We start from the raw sequence: 16158 nt of genomic DNA, 5'->3' as shown, positions 1-16158 counted from the left end.
CCCCTTACAGTCACGCCAACCCCAGAGAACCCCCACAGACCAACTGCCCCCTGAAAACCACAAAAGAGGTTGGTATCATTAGCCCCACATGGGAAAACCGTGGCACGAGCTGAGGCAGGGACATGCTGAAGGTCACCCAGCAGGCCAGTGGCCAATTCAGAATAAAACCCATTCTCCCTAAATACACCCTCATGTAGGCCAGACACCCCAGATAACGTCCCCCAAGTCACCTGGCCCATTGGTTCATCATGTCCCATTTCACCCCATTTTTACAGACTTTTGGGGTCTGCCTTGAGCTCAGGGCCCTGGTACAATTGTCCCCCCCTTCTCTTTCTTTCAGCACCACTCCCAAATACCTCCCTCAGATAGGCTGTCTACCCTAAATCCACCCCCTTCCTCCATCCCTCCCTGGGTAGGGAGGGCAGACCCAGATAACCCCACAAATACGCTTTAAATGGGCGTGGGGGGTGTCTTAACCCCCACATTGCCCTCCCTCTGCTCCTCTGGTTGATGGATGCCCCAGTTGATTAAACAAGACAGTTTCCATTCTGAGCACGGGTGGGGTTCCCCTGAGACCTCTTCCAAAAGCGAACACAGTTTGGGGCCAAGTTCTGATGGCACCACTGGGATAAAACCCTAGCTACACCTGCTTCTAGATACACCCGTGGGTAATCTGAGGGTCTGGCTGTACTGGTGTAAATACACCAATTCAGCTAACCCAGTGGCTAACCCATATAGCCAGCCTGTCAGTCTAGGCCTGGGAGTCCCTCGCCACCCACTCGTCCTAGCCTCTCTTTTCATCTAATTTAATTAGATCAATCAATCTGCTGCAGTTTACCCCATTCCCAGCAGAGAGCTTGCTTGGAGGGCATCACGCTGTCTGTTTTATTGCAGGGCCAGCTAAGGTGATGGGAGACATGGCCTCGGGAGACATGCTTTCCCCACAGGGGGACGCTTCCCCCTGGATCTCGGATGAAGCCAGCTGCTGTGGGGAAACAGGTCAGCCAGTGAACATGGAGACCACGTCTAACCTTGCAGCAGTTGCAGAATTGCCCATGGTCCAGTCCTCAGAGGGTATGTAGCGCCCTTTATGGGGTCTGTCTGTCTACTCTGTTTCCCCCATTACTGCAGTTACACATTCTTTAATGCTACCCTATGAGCTAAGGAAGTGGCACCCAGAGGGTGCTTAAGTGCTTTGCTGAATGGGGGCCCACGTTGCAAATATGAGCTTGAAAACGTGACCCAAGTGTCAAGTGAGCAGCATGGCCTGCCTGATTCTGCAGCAATAAGGGGAACAGAGGACCTGGAGAATTATAGACCAGTCAGCCTAACTTCAGTACTTGAAAAGATACTAGAACAAATCATTAAACAATCAATTTGTAAGCATCTAGAGGACGCCTTCTTCTGTAGCATGGGGCACGGGTCACTTGCTGGAGGATTCTCTGCTCCTTGAAGTCTTTAAACCACGATTTGAGGACTTCAATAGCTCAGACATAGGTGAGAGGTTTTTCGCAGGAGTGGGTGGGTGAGATTCTGTGGCCTGCGTTGTGCAGGAGGTCGGACTAGATGATCATAATCGTCCCTTCTGATCTTAGTATCTCTTAGAGACGAGATCTGCCCCATTCCTCCAAATGGGCTGTTGGCTCTGAAACCTACAGATGACAAATTCACCGTCAACACTATTAACTTGCCCAAGGTCGAAGAGCAAGACGGGGGTAGAACCCAGGTGTTCAGAAGCCCTAGCCTGGTGCTCGGCCTGCTAGACCTTGCTGCCTCCCAGGTTAGGGTCTGATTCTGCAGTCAGGTCAGTACAGGAGCCACAGTGGTGCAGACTGGATTTCAGGATTGAGGCCTTTCTGTGTGAGCTTAAGTGTGAAGAGGAAAAGCAAGGAGCACATTTGCTATAAGGCTGGGAGAGTTCATGGAAGGTGCTCTGTACCTTGACTAGCACTAAGTGCTATGATTTCACGCCAGAGGGACCCATAGATATTAAGATCAGAAGGGACCATTATGATCATCTAGTCTGACCTGCACAACGCAGGCCACAGAATCTCACCCACCCACTCCTGCGATAAACCTCTCACCTATGTCTGAGCTATTGAAGTCCTCATATCATGGTTTAAAGACTTCAAGGAGCAGAGAATCCTCCAGCAAGTTAAAAGAACGCTGATGCTGTCTTTGTAGGGTGCATAGGGGAGCAGCCTGGGTTTTATTTGAATTGAGGTAAGTCACAGAGGTGGATGAGTCATCCTGTTCCACACAGCTGCCTCCCACCACGCTGCTCAGTAGGGCTTGCTTTAGTACAGAGTATGGATGCTGACTTGGTTATTCCAAGTTGTTAGGGTAAGAGATCAAAGAATGCTTGGGTACTGCGGTGGCTGCTGTATGACAGATAGATGGGCTGTGGGGGAGTGTATGGAGATGGAAAGATACGTACATACATAATATACTGTGGCTACGCATATCAGCCTTTGTGAACTCAATTCTCCTCTTAGTCACATCCTGTGATTTGACCTGTCAGGCCAAGTTCTGCCCTCAGTTACGTCAACATAAATCCCGAGTAACTCAATTTAAGTCCGAGGAATTAGTCCAGATGTGGGCTGGTATAAGCAGAATTTGGTCTGTTGATATCCCTGGGCATAAGCATGAGATTTTTTTGGTGTGTATTTGAATCATGGCATCTTAAAAGTTAGTGCAGGGATAAAACCTATAGTATTAGATTTCTGGGAGACCGTTCCCCACCTTCCTGCCCCCTCAGACATGTCAGGATTGTTCCTTATAGCGTAATCACAAAGGCCAGTTGTCCACTGTCCCACAGCACAGTACTGGGATCATAGGACAGTCCGGAATGGGGGAGATTTTGCTTACGGGTAATTAGGTCTGGAACCAGACATTAAGTTCTCCGGAAACATTCGCTCCATGTGCAGGAGCTCACGGTGTGTTAGAAACCATTAGGGAAGGGATTGATAGATAGAAAATATCATAGTGCCATGGCACACCCACAACTAGATTATTGTGTCCAGTTCTGGTTACAACCTCCACCCCAAACCCTGCTTTGCCTCCAGCATTTATAATGGTATTAAATATATAAAACAGTGTTTTTAATTTATAAGAGGGGTTGCATTCAGAGGCTTGCTATGTGAAAGGGATCACCAGTAAAAAAGTTTGAGAGTCACTGCGACAGAGGTCTATAATATCAGGAATGGTGTGGAGAAAGTGAAGGGAAGTGTTATTTCCCCCTTCACATGACACAAAACCAGCGGTCACACAATGAAATGAATAGGCAGCAGGTTTAAAACAAACAGAAAGAAGTACTTCTTCATGTGATGCACAGTCAGCCGGTGGAACTCATTGCCAGGGGATGTTGTGTAGGCCAAAAGTATAACTGGGTTCAAAAAAGAATTAGATAAGTTTATGGAGGGTAGGTCCATCAATGGCTATTAGCCAAGATAGTTAGAATCATAGAATCATAGAAAATCAGGGTTGGAAGGGACCTCAGGAGGTCATCTAGTCCAACCCCCTGCTCAAAGCAGGACCAATCCCCAATCAAATCATCCCAGCCAGGGCTTTGTCAAGCCTGACCTTAAAAACTTCCAAGGAAGGAGATTCTACCTCCTCCCTAGGTAACGCATTCCAGTGTTTCACCACCCTCCTAGTGAAAAAGTTTTTCCTAATATCCAACCTAAACCTCCCCCACTGCAACTTGAGACCATTACTCCTTGTCCTGTCCTCTTCTACCACTGAGAATAGTCTAGAACCATCCTCTCTGGAACCACCTCTCAGGTAGTTGAAAGCAGCTATCAAATCCCCCCTCATTCTTCTCTTCTGCAGACTAAACAATCCCAGTTCCCTCAGCCTCTCCTCATAAGTCATGTGTTCCAGACCCCTAATCATTTTTGTTGCCCTTCGCTGGACTCTCTCCAATTTATCCACATCCTTCTTGAAGTGTGGGTGCCCCTGTTAGGCACACAACCCCATGCTCTGGGTGTCCCTGAACCTCTGACTGCCAGAAGCTGGGACTGGTGGACAGGGGATGGATCATTCGATAATTGCCCTGTTCTTTTCATTCCCTCTGAAGCGTCTGGCATTGCTCACTGTCAAAGACAGGTTACTGGGCTAAATGGACCATTGGGCTGACCCAGCTTGGCCGTTCTTATGTTCTTAGCTTGTAACTGTTACATCTCTCCTCCTCTTCCTTACTAGAGTCATGGGAGAGCACTGCCATCAGCAGCAAGAGCCGATGCTCCGAGGAGCACGTCCTGACCTGCACGTTTGAAGCCTGTGACCTGGAACAAACAGGTAGAAAGCTTTCTAATGTCAGCTGGAAATGCACAGCCCTGGCAGAGTCCCAGCCACTTTAATGCTACCAGGAAATCAACTGTGCGTTAGATTCAACGGCTCCTTTGTGGAAGCCAATGAGCATTCAGATGGCAAATTCCAGCCCCTTCACCTACCTCCCATTCTCAAGACCTTTGAAAAAACCATCTTGCATCCTAGTGTCCTGTACCTGGGATCTTCCACTCTCCTAGGAGTTAACAAGGCTGAGCTGAAAGCAGACAGCAGACTGCATGGTCAACTTCATGAGGCAGGGGTGGGGGGCTATATTGCTATGAAGCAGAAGAGGCATAGATTACCATGTAGCTGCAGCAGAGATGGCCCCACCTGTTAATCAGAGGTTGCATTGACCTCAGTGGGTCACTTTGAAAAAAGTCACTTTATTTAGGTCCCTTGATGTGGATTTAGGACAATGCACAAATCCATTGTCAACTACACAGGGATTCCAGCAACTCAAACACCTAAATCCCTTTGAGGATCTGGGCCTCCCTCCCATTGATTCCACTGATCTCCAAACTCCCAGGCCATCACTGTAATCACAAGACGAACCTTCCATCTCTAGCAATGTTCTTGGTTTGCCAGGGGGTGATTATTGGTGTGTCTGAATTTCTGATTGCAGGACAAGTGCCTGTTTTCCGTATTATCGAGTACTTACAGTCTGTGACAGGGCAAAGCTGTGAGGAAGGGAGACTGCAGTTGCTTTACAAAATGCTGGACCCAGAAGAGAGGGGTGTCGCTGTGGATTTACCGACCTTCCATGCCGTTATGAAGAACTGGATTGCAGATTGTCGGCAGGATGGGTGAGTAGATAATTTAGGAACATCCGTGGCTTAGGTGTCACAACCCCACAGCGAGAGAGGGTAAGATTTTCATCCACAGAAAGAGAAACTGAGGCACAGACAGGTAAAAGTCCAGATGTTCAAAGGTACTTTAAAAAAAATGGAAATGAATGGGTATTCAGCACCTAAGGCCTTGTGAAAATCCGGCTATGCACCGATCTGCATCTGCCAAGTGGCTTGGCCTTCCAGGGTTACACGGGAACTCATTGGAACCCAGGAGTCCTGACTCCCATTCCCTCCTGCTCTAACTTCCTAGACAACATAACACCGCAGAACAGCAAATAGAACCCAGGAGTCCTACTCTGCCCTCATAGTCTATATTCTCTCCAAGAGTTGGGACCCAGGAGTCCTGACTCCTACATTCCTGCGGAGAGTTGATATACATCTCCCAGAGTTGTCCTAGGAGTTCCTTTCTCTTATCAGGTTTCAGAGTAGCAGCCATGTTAGTCTGTATTCGCAAAAGGAAAAGGAGTACTTGTGGCACCTTAGAGACTCAATAAATTTGTTAGTCGCTAAGGTGCCACAAGTACTCCTTTTCTCTTATCAGAGAACCTCACTGCTGTAAGAATCCACTCCCTGTGCTGTCCAGCTGTGTATCTATGTCATATGTAAAAAGAAAAGGAGGACTTGTGGCACCTTAGAGACTAACCAATTTATTTGAGCATAAGCTTTCGTGAGCTACAGCTCACTTCATCGGATGCATACTGTGGAAACTGCACAGTATGCATCCGATGAAGTGAGCTGTAGCTCACGAAAGCTTATGCTCAAATAAATTGGTTAGTCTCTAAGGTGCCACAAGTCCTCCTTTTCTTTTTGCGAATACAGACTGACACGGCTGTTACTCTGAAATATGTCATATGTGCCTCTTAGTCCTTAACAAACAAACAAAAGGCTTCCAGAATCAGGTCTCATTATCAATATTAATATTTATTAGCTCTGTTCCCTTCTAACGAAACAGCCAGGTGAAATGCATAATATAACCCTTCTCTGGGCCTTTCTATCACAGCTTTATCTAGGACAACCCTAAGGCTCACCTGTTGCATGCATAGCTTTTCTGACTTTAATCATTAAAGAGACCCAGTTGTTTCTTACCCCTGACTAATTAAGCGACCATCCTGCCTTAATTACAGCATGGTACAACACTCACCACTAAACTTGAGGAACTATTTTCATCCTTGTGTTTATTAAGAAGTGGGTGGTGAATAGCGAAAAGTCACCTGATATGCACAGAGCACACGATTCATTTCGTACGGATGGTGATAAAGTGTGAATTATAACTATTCATTTATGTTTCATCCAGGGGATTAGACACCACGAAGGAGCGAGACAAGTTTGTGTACAATATGTGCCTGTGGCCATCTGGTAAGTTGTGCTGAAAGGGATAATAAAAAAAAGACAGTGTATTTAATTCTAAGTATAGACGGTTCGGTAATACAACCTCCTGTGCTACTGATTGGCCTGACTGAGGCGTCTGTCCTTGCCCTTTCTGCTGGGGACACAGGAAACCACCCAGGTTTTGAAATACGCTCATAATTAATCCTTGCATAGCCCCTCTGTCGCTATAGCATCTGAGCGCCTCCTGAGGGTTTATAAATAGAATAATCAACAGCAGTCTCTCTCTTTCTGCCTGGTCTGTAGGAGAAAGAGCTTGATTAGCTTATAGGGCGGAAGGGTTGTGTCTGATTGGGTTTGTCTGCGTATGTGAAGACGTGTGATTCAGGGTCTTCTGGGGCCCAGTTCTGGGCTTCTGCAAAGCAGCCAGAAAGCTAGCTGAATTGGCTACCTGGGAGTTCTTAGGGCATCTTCAGATGATGGGACTGAACCCAGGAGTCTGGACTCCAATGGGTCAAAATGCTTTTGAGGATCTAGTCCTAAGTCTCTTTCTCTGCCCTCACTTCCTTGTTGCTCTGACAGTTTTGATGCACTCAGAAACTGCAGTGATATAAGAGTGTAGGTTATACAGAGGGCTTTGTAGAGGGACAGACTGCGTAGGCCTGCCATGCCAAGTCTTTCTCCCCAGCCTCTGGCACAGGAAAGCGGGGATGTGGCCAGAGTATCTCTGCATTCCAGTTATCCCAGCCACTCTCACAACCTCTAAGGGCTGCCAGCAGCCACAGGTAAGTTAAAACAACCTCTGGGCTGCTCTACCTTATGCTGAGGACTCAAGTGCTGTCTGGATAGCCCCAGGATTGGGGAAACACAGACATAGCATTCAGCCACCTTTACACGCCCCTACCCCTGGCACAGCACAGAAGCTGGGACACCCTCCCGTGGCACATCTCCAGCGAGCCCAGGAGAGGCCAGTGGCCTTTCACAGACAAGAGAGAGATCTTAAACATCAGTTATAACTTATTCCTGAGTTTAGTACACCTCCTGGCCGGTTAGTGGGAGCCACTGAGCAGGTGTTCCTGGGCATAATTCGATATAGACCTTCAGGTTGCCATTCTCTTTTCCTACTCCTGGCAGCCACAAGCATCACGACCAGAAACCCATGGTAAGGCTGTGGCCCTGACATTGCTCTCTGTTTTTCCTCTTCAGGGAGGAGGAGGAGGCCTGTCTCTAGTGCTGCTCAGTTAGAGGGATATGGCGGGGACGTCAGCTATGTAAACTCGTAAGTACTAACTTCCCATAGTCAGCCAAATCAGGAAGGCTGGGATGTAACTAACCCATGCTGTAGGGTATTGAAGGCTCGTACCTGTGTAAGTTTCCAGAAAAGGATTAGATGCTTTACTATCTGCGAACAGCAGCCACAGGGCCTCTACCTCGGACGAACGTTACAAGGACCATTCACATGCTTCAGGGAGTCAGGAAGGGATAACCCTCCTAGGTGTGCAGTGTTCAGTAATGAGATGCATTACTGGGGAGTCACAATCACGACCTTCTCCCAACCAGCCAGCACCAGCCATTATTAGAAACCGTACACTGGCTTAGATTGATCACTAGTGTGAGCTGGATTGATCACTGGCAAGTGATCCAGCGCAGCAGAACGTGGGATGCTGGATTAGATGGACCACTGTGGAGCGTCAGGAGGGGGATACTAGGTGGTCATCATTTTTCCTGTGGTGGTAATTTGGTCACTTTCCCTCTCGGAGTCTCTGAAGTGTCTGGTGCTGAACAAGATAAACCGGTGGATCTTACCAGGTGCTGCCGATCCAGGTCTCCTTTGCCAGCTTGTAGGCAATGCCATCTGATCGCCATCCAGTCGGGTGTGATATGGGGTGGAGGTGTTCCAGTCCATTTCTTAGTGGGCTAAGACAAAAATCTCAGGCTCAGCGGCTGAATGCGTCCCCGATCAGTGCTGGGCCTGTGGTCTGGAGGCTGGGGTTGAGTGAGTGATGCTGTGCGGCGTCACAGTAGTGCAAGTGAGGAGAGATCTCCCTACCGACTGCCCCCTTGCCCTCATTCATGGTGGTCTCCAAGGGAAGAGGCTGCCGCCTTGATGAACAGCATTGAAGACCTGGAGTATGGCAACAAAAAGTTGGCCCTGCAGAATGCCAAGCTGCAGAGGACCATCGAGGCAGCTGAGGAACTCAACTCCCGCCTCACCGAAGAGATCTCCCAGCTGCAAGGCAGACTGAGAAGGTGAGTGGGACGGGAGGCATCCAGGGGGGGCTGCAGGGAGCAGGCTGAGGGGCACTGTCCCCCTCTCTGGTTTAGCGCTGACACAGCTCTAGGGGGCAGTGTGCTTCAGGGAGCTGTATGGGACACTCAGTAGGGGGTGTTCTCCTCAGGCAGGCAGTGCTGGCCCCAGTGCGGTGCTAAGGGCCCCGTGCTGAAGGGAGCGGGGCGGGGGCTGAACAGGGGGCGCTCTCCCTGGCAGTCAGTGCTGGTCCCACTTCTCCAGTGTGTTGTTTGGAGGTGATAGGGTGAGGCCTACATGAAGCATGCTGATTCTCATAGTCTGTGAGACCCTGAGGCATGCTCACTGCAGGATAGGGCATGCTCTCCCAGGTGTTGCTGGCTACATCCCAACCTGGCTAATTCCATTCTACCTCCCTAAATTCCCCTGCCTGAGGTGTGTGGACCAGGTACAGGATTCACTTTGCCTTCCCGTGCCCAGGTGTTGTGCAGCCTTGCTGCGTGCTCAGACACGGCCTCCATGTTCCATTCCTGGGTGGGTGAATTTAAATGGCAGGTGAAGCGCTCGGTCTGGGGTTATTATTATTTTTTCGTTATTTCACGAGGCTTCAGCAATTTCCCCCTTCTGGGCGCTGGATATTTTAAACTGAGTAGCCGCTGTGTGTTTTTTTGCAGGGGAATTTAGTAGCTGTATTCATTGCTCAGATTAGAAGCTCTTTGGGGCAGGGACCGTCTTGTTGCTTGATTTGTACAGTGCCTAGCACATTGGGGCACTGGTCGACAACTGGGCCTCTAGGGACTACTGAAATACAAACAGTAATAACGAATACATCCATCATTTACCTCAACCATTGCAACTCCTAAGGCTTCCACGGAAACTCAGACATCTTATTCAGTGACACTTGGCCCTGTACTGCAGTTATCTCAGGCTACTTTGACCATTGCTAATTAAGAGGCTTTGAATTACTGGCCTCTCCTAACTGGCTGCTCTCCTTGGTAGCACGCAACAGGCCCTGGAACAGGCTAAATCAGTGGCTAACGAACTAGAAGACCTGAAGGCTGTTGCAAAAAGTCTGGAAGAGGAGAAGGGCAAACTTTACTCACAAGCCCGGCAGCTGGTAGGTGCTTGTGAGTCTTTGTTTCAGCAAGATTTCCCTGGCTAGGAGTTCAGGCAGATAGCCTGATATCACTGGGGAAGCAGTATTTCCTAGTGGCTAGAGTAGTGGGGCTAAGACTCCTGGGTTCTATCACTGCCTTGGGAGGTGGGGGAGAGTCAGGTTAGAGCAGGGAGGGCTGGGAGCTGGGACTTCTGGGTTTGCTACCTGAAATTGCAGCTGATTTACCATGTGACTTTGCACAAGTCACGCACTCTCTCTGCATCTGTTTGCCCACTTGCAGGGCTATGATCATGTAACCACCCAAGAAAACCTCAATTTCCTTGCCTTCTCTTTGCTGAGAGCCTCAGAAAGTGACCATGTGAAACCGACACATCCCTCTCAAACATGTAACAAGTTGATGGGGCTCAGCGTCCTTCCTAGCAGAACAGTCCTTTGTGTTATAAACCCACTGTCACACCTGGGTCCCGGTAGCAAAGAGATCTAGGCGTGAATGGTCTCTAACTCCTAGGGCCTGATTCTTAGGTGGGGTGGATTGGCAGATGTGTGCTGATTTACACCAACTGATAACCCAGCAGTGCAGTGGGAGGAAAATCAGCAGGGGGCAGCATGTGGGAGAGCAAAAAGTTTTCCCGGCGACTGCCCATAGTGTGCCCCGTTTTGTGGGATAAACAGAGGATTTCAGCCCGTCAATCTGGTGCTTTTCGCCAGCACTGAGTTCACTTACGTTTTTGTTGTCTTTCTTTAAACCCATGGGCATTTCAAAGTTCCCATCTGCTGCAGCCATGAGTGGTTTCTCGGTGTGGCACAGCTGTCGTGGGGCACTCAGCTCTTGATGCAAATTAACCACCTGGATTGCGGGGGGAAGTAAAAATAAATGTGTGTTGATAACAAATAACACCGGCAGCCCAGTTACTTCAATTTATTGAACCAAGACATGGCCATTACTTGAGTTACGTCATAGGTAAACTCTGGGGGATACAGCTTAGGTCCATGTTTGGTTTGTTTTTTAAACTTATAGGAGAAGGAACAACTGTGCCTCTCTCTACAAGTGGACTGTCTTCAAGAGGAGGTGAGGAGGGCTCTGGAGAGTAGCAAAAGTTTGGAGCTGTCTTTGGGAAGTTAACCATGTGTGTACTTTAATGCCAAATCAGCAAGAAACACGGAGGAGGCAGTGTGGGTGACTCAGTGGGAGGTGGTCTCCGCTCTGAGTCAGTAGTGAATTGGGAAAGAGCACAGAGGAGGTCTGGAAAATCTGCCTTGCAGTGAAATACGGTCTCCTTAGGTCATCACAGAGAAGGTGAAAAGGTGACTAAGAGGTCTGTAAGTACCTAGAAAGCTCCTTAATGTAGCAGACAAAGGCGGAGCAGAATCCAGGGGCTGGAAGCTGAGGCTAGATACATTCAGGCTGGAAACAAAGTGTGCAATGTTAAGAGTGAGGATTATTAGACATTGCAATAATTTACCAGGGGGTAGGGCGGATTCTTTAGGACTTGGAGTCTTTAAATCAAGACTGGATGTCTTTCTGAAAGAGACATTCTATCTCAACCACTAGATATGGGGCGGGAGGTGGGAATTTCTGGGTAAAATACTCAGTGTTCTGCCGGAGGTCAAGCTATATTATCCGAATAGTCCCTTCTGGCTTCAACATCTATTATTCCAGTGTTCCAGTGTTGAGCTAGGGGGCAGGGGACTCCGAGGGGACACACTGCAGCAGAAGTGCTGACTCCAGGGCCCCAGTGCAGCAGCAGGAGGGGGCGCTGTGTTGCTGCAGCTGCCATCTTTCTGGGCAGATGCAAAACTGCTTCTGACCCCTTGTGGCCTGGCATTTTTTAATACGAGCAGGAATTATTAACCCCAGTGTCCTGGTCAGGTTTCAGTGTGTCCAAAATCCAGATCCTCAGAGATATTTAGGATCCTAACTTCCACTGAAGTCCATGGTAGATCTGGGCCTAACTGCATGTAAACTTCCTTAATTGCTGCTGTAGTTTCAGCTGGATGTGGAATTCATTTTCACTTCCTGTGCTAAGCTGCTGTCCACCCTTAAGTTGCTTGTGCATCCCGTCCCATCCCAGCAGCGGCTGCATTTCATTGGTGAAGGGGCCAGGAGAGCAGCTAGAGAGCTCTCTTCTCATTTCTCTTTGATATGGTTTGCTAATTAACACTAAGCTTGACCTGTGGCTGCTTTACAGAACAGGAAGCTGCTCACAGAGAGAGACAGAGTGAAGCAGAAGGTTGCAGGGCTGGTTGCTGAGAAGGCAGATCTGAAGGTACTAACAACCAATGTAAACATGCGTGTCACCTATATCAGTTGCTAGGCTCTAAGTACCTCCTCCTCAACAGTGCTGAGAACCCACAGCTTCTGTTGGCTTCCTTGTGTAGCTTGCAAGCAAGCGTGCGTAGCCCAGCAAAGACTTTTGCACCTCTACAAGCCCTCCTAGCTGTTGAGCAGAGTGGGTCAAAAATTTTCCAATAGAAAATGCTGATATGACAAAATCTAAATGGTTTGCGAGATTGTCTCGCTTTCAACAGGAAATTATTAAAAAGTTCCATTTGGACTATTCTGTGCTAAATTATTTTCATATAAAATATCTGAACATTTTTGGGAATATTTTGTTTTGTGAAAAATGATGAGATTTCTGGTTTTCATTTTAAAATTTTGGAATTTCCCGAGGGGTGGGAAAACAGCATTTTGGCCTGTATCGTGTAGTGGCTTATAGCATCTGAGTGGACGTTAGGACACCTGGGTTCTATTCCTAACTCTGCCATTGATTTTTTGTGTTATCTTGGGGGAACACATCTCTTTCCCCACTCCATGCCTCAGTTTCCCTTGCTGCAAAATGGGATTAATGCCATAATGCAGGGGACTGGATGTGGGGACTTCCAGTCCTACATTTCTGTGATCCTATGCCACCCCGCTTTCCCACTGGGGTTTGAAAGTTTACCAGTGAATTTCAGGCATTTTGAGATCTTTGATGACGGGCTAAGGGTGAAGCACATATTTCCTTTCTCTAGGCCCAGCTCTGTGAATATGAAACTCTCCTCTCCTGCAAAGACACTGCCCTTACTGAGGTGAGCAATTGGTATGTGACTGAGAACAGTGTGCTTGGTGTTGTTTCTAGTACTGAATTTTCCTTTCTGTCCATCCTCTTGTTTGTCTGTTTCGCTGGACTGGCCCTTAGCAAACCCGGGTTCTATTCCTGGCTTGACTGTTGGCCTGCTAAGTGACCTTGAATTAGTCACTTCACCATTCTGTGACTCAGTTTCCCCACCTGTACAGTGGGTGTAATGATACTAACCTCCTTTGTAAAGCGCTTTGAGATCTAGCGATGAAAAACCCTCGGTAAGAGCAGGTGTTATTAATGTCACTGATGTGTGCTGTGTACAGCTTGTGACGATGTGACGCAGCAGGGAGGGGGGAGTGTTGACCTGGGAATGTGCCCTGGGGACGGGAGACCTGAGAGCCTGTTACCTGAGCCAGGAGGGGGAGGGGGAGGTAACACCTCTGCCCAGGAATGTGGACGGAGGCTGCAGCAGGGAACCTGCTCGGTGGGTTTAGTTTCAGGTTGGGGCTGGGTGGAGGAACACAGGGAACCCCAGGGCTGGGGTCTAAGCTCCCTGCTCCCCCAGAAGGACTTGACTGAGGGGTCCTGGGTGTACCCACAAGCTCTGTTTTGGACTGTGTTCCTGTTGTCCAATAAACCTTCTGTTTTACTGGCTGGCTGAGAGTCTCAGTGAATCCCAGGAAGAGGGGTGCAGGGCCTGGACTCCCCCACACTCCGTGACACAGCTCCCTTTAAACTTTCAGCCAGCAGAAGTTATGGGGCTCGATGCAGGTGAAGTTCTCTGGCCTGTGTCATGTGGGACGTCTGCTTAGATGAATACAATGGTCCCTCTGGCCTTAAAACCTGTGCAAATCGTGGTTCTGGGTGTGCTGTCAGTGCTCATGACAACCAGCAGGTGTCGCTGCAGACTCAAAATTAAGCTCAAAGCTAGACCTGTGTCTAATAAGCAGCTACTCAGGGATAATCTGTCAGAGCCCCCTTTGTCACCATGACAGAAGGGGCAAAGCTGGTTTTTTTGGGCTTTTTGCAGAAAACAAACCGTGCCGAAGAACTGACAGCGATGCTGGCGGAGTACAGGACCATGGTGCAGGTAGTGAAGGGTCCTGCCCATCTGCTCCGTTGGCCTCTCCACCTGATTCACCAAAGAGCCTGGATCCTCCCTGCCCAGCCCCATGTGCTCTCTCTGTATCCTCCTCCTGGAGCAGTGGACCATGGAGGAGACAGGTGTTCTAAGTCAAACGGCCCCAAGAAGTATTCACGCCATTGTGCAAGGCACCGGTGGGACCTCATCCAGCATCCTGTGTCCAGTGCTGGTCACCTGAGTTCAACAAATGGCGATAAACTGGCCAGGGTTGAGTTTCAGCTGGAAATTAGAAGCTGGTTTCTAACCATGAGAGCAGGGAGTTTCCACAACAGCCTCCCAGTAGGAGTGGTGGGGACAAACAATAATCTGATGATGGAGCTTGATAAGTTTATGGTACAACGGGGTGGCCTGTAGGGACTAGATTCAATGACGCAGGACTCCCAGGAGATCCCTAAATTTGGCTGGCCTGAATCTCAGTTACTTTGCTCCTGCACCAGAGCAGGGGGGTGAGTGTGGGAGGGGCAGGTTAAGGTGGCTTTAAGCCATCTTTGCACTCCTTGTATTCCAGGGCTGTGGATAGGGGGCCCTGGCATAGGTTAGAGTGACCTCAGGGCTGCTCTAACTTAAAGCCTATGGTCCCCTCTGGCCATGCCTCCAATCTGGCTCCTGTGGGGCTTGGGTAGTGGAGAACAGCCACAATGCCGTGTGCTCCAGCCATGCCCCCACTGGCCCCCTATGCCTGGGGCTGAGGGGAGAGCAGTTATATTCCTTGCACAGTGGGGAGTTTCTAGAGGGCCATTTCTGCCCCACTTTAAGGACCTTTACTGTGCCAGGGCCACCAAGAGAGGTGCAAGTGTAATGGAGAACTAGGCCCGTTGGCTGTAGGAACGCCTGATGAGCTGGGTGGTTTGGGAGAACACGGCTTATATGGCAGAGGAAACTCCAGAGGATCTGTCCTTCCTCCACAGGAGCTGAGACTGGAAACAAGCCAGCTGCAGGAGCAGCTGTGCCAAACCACCGAAGACCTGGCCATGTAAGTCCTTCTGAGCAGCCCCTCCTAGGTACCCAGCTCTGTTCATTGTCTGTACACCAGCCAGGCTGGCATGAAGGGCAGGGAGAATGTCAGTGCCCAGGGTGTGGGCGGTCAGAGCAGGAGTCAGAGGCCAGGTGCCCGAGCCAAGGGTCAGAGCTGAAGTCAGGAATTGGAGCCGCGGTCAGAGCCGGGTTACCTGGATGGAGGTGAAGTAGGAGCAGGGCTGGGGACAAGCAGGAGCTATCACAGTCACCAAACAGCTGCTGGGCTGAGCTGGTTTACTGACCCCTCCCAACCATCAGGCAGCCTGCTACAGGTCCTGATTCCTGACAGACCACCCCCCAGGGCACAGCCACTTGAGTAGCAGCCCCAAGTGGTGGGCTGGAGGAGAGGGGTACGAGGGGGCGTAGCTGAGAGAGCCTTATTCCCTGGTTATTCTGTGCCACAGCTGAGTCCCGTGGGGCCACCGGAGCATGGATATTACTGAGAGTAGCGCTTAGGGGGCACCCTGCAATCCTTGAAGCAGTAAGGCAGGAGCTGCGTTGTGGGGCTCTGCAGCACACACCGTGCAGTCCAATGCTTGCAGCTTCCCGCTCAGTGTTGGGGGTTGCTTCTGGGCTGCAGTTCATACACGGCGCCATGCCACTGGCTCCCCCAAAGGGTGCCTGGCGAGCACTGTCCACACTGCATGTGCATTGCAAGGCCAGCACTCTGTCCCCTGTCTCCTCCGGCAGCCAGCTGCTTCCGAGGGCAGCAGGGACAGTCCTGGAATAACCTGCTCAGAAGGGAACCTCAGGCTGATGAAATCAGGTTTATTCCCTGAGCCAGAAACTATCCCATCTAATCTGTCTCTGTGTCTGTCTAATGAGGGCAGACACACACACGCACTCTGTAGGTTAGAAGAAAAGGAGGACTTGTGGCACCTTAGAGACTAACCAATTTATTTGAGCATAAGCTTTCGTGAGCTACAGCTCACTTCATCGGATGCATACCGTGGAAAGTACACAAGATCTTTTTATACACACAAAGCATGTTAAACACCCATTTTTTCATACTTTGTGTGTATAAAAAGATCTTGTGTACCTTCCACAGTATGCATCCGATGAAG

At 49.5% G+C, this 16158-nt stretch overlaps 1 protein-coding gene and 1 long non-coding RNA gene across 2 annotated transcripts in view; one reads left to right on the top strand and one right to left on the bottom strand.

Moving 5' to 3' along the window:
- Positions 1 to 917: 917 nt before the first annotated feature.
- Positions 918 to 16158, top strand: part of KASH5 (KASH domain containing 5) — a 28320-nt gene continuing 13079 nt past the window's right edge. The window contains exons 1-12 of the mRNA XM_043534281.1: positions 918 to 1074; positions 4204 to 4299; positions 4955 to 5135; positions 6475 to 6536; positions 7713 to 7785; positions 8595 to 8756; positions 9754 to 9871; positions 10890 to 10940; positions 12061 to 12138; positions 12884 to 12940; positions 13964 to 14023; positions 14986 to 15050. Of these exons, the coding sequence (XP_043390216.1) occupies positions 918 to 1074; positions 4204 to 4299; positions 4955 to 5135; positions 6475 to 6536; positions 7713 to 7785; positions 8595 to 8756; positions 9754 to 9871; positions 10890 to 10940; positions 12061 to 12138; positions 12884 to 12940; positions 13964 to 14023; positions 14986 to 15050 (1160 nt within the window). The remainder of the gene's footprint in view (positions 1075 to 4203; positions 4300 to 4954; positions 5136 to 6474; positions 6537 to 7712; positions 7786 to 8594; positions 8757 to 9753; positions 9872 to 10889; positions 10941 to 12060; positions 12139 to 12883; positions 12941 to 13963; positions 14024 to 14985; positions 15051 to 16158) is intronic.
- Positions 5124 to 10682, bottom strand: LOC122463599. Its single transcript, XR_006287109.1, has 4 exons — positions 10596 to 10682; positions 8313 to 8631; positions 6392 to 6546; positions 5124 to 5263 (listed from the first exon to the last, which is right to left on the bottom strand). It is a non-coding gene; the product is annotated as an uncharacterized LOC122463599 (long non-coding RNA).

Source organism: Chelonia mydas, chromosome 23 (genome assembly GCF_015237465.2).
Source record: "Chelonia mydas isolate rCheMyd1 chromosome 23, rCheMyd1.pri.v2, whole genome shotgun sequence".
Classification (NCBI taxonomy): Eukaryota; Metazoa; Chordata; order Testudines; family Cheloniidae; genus Chelonia; species Chelonia mydas.
The sequence above is the reverse complement of the archived record's forward strand: the minus strand, read 5'-3'. Positions and strand labels throughout refer to the sequence as shown.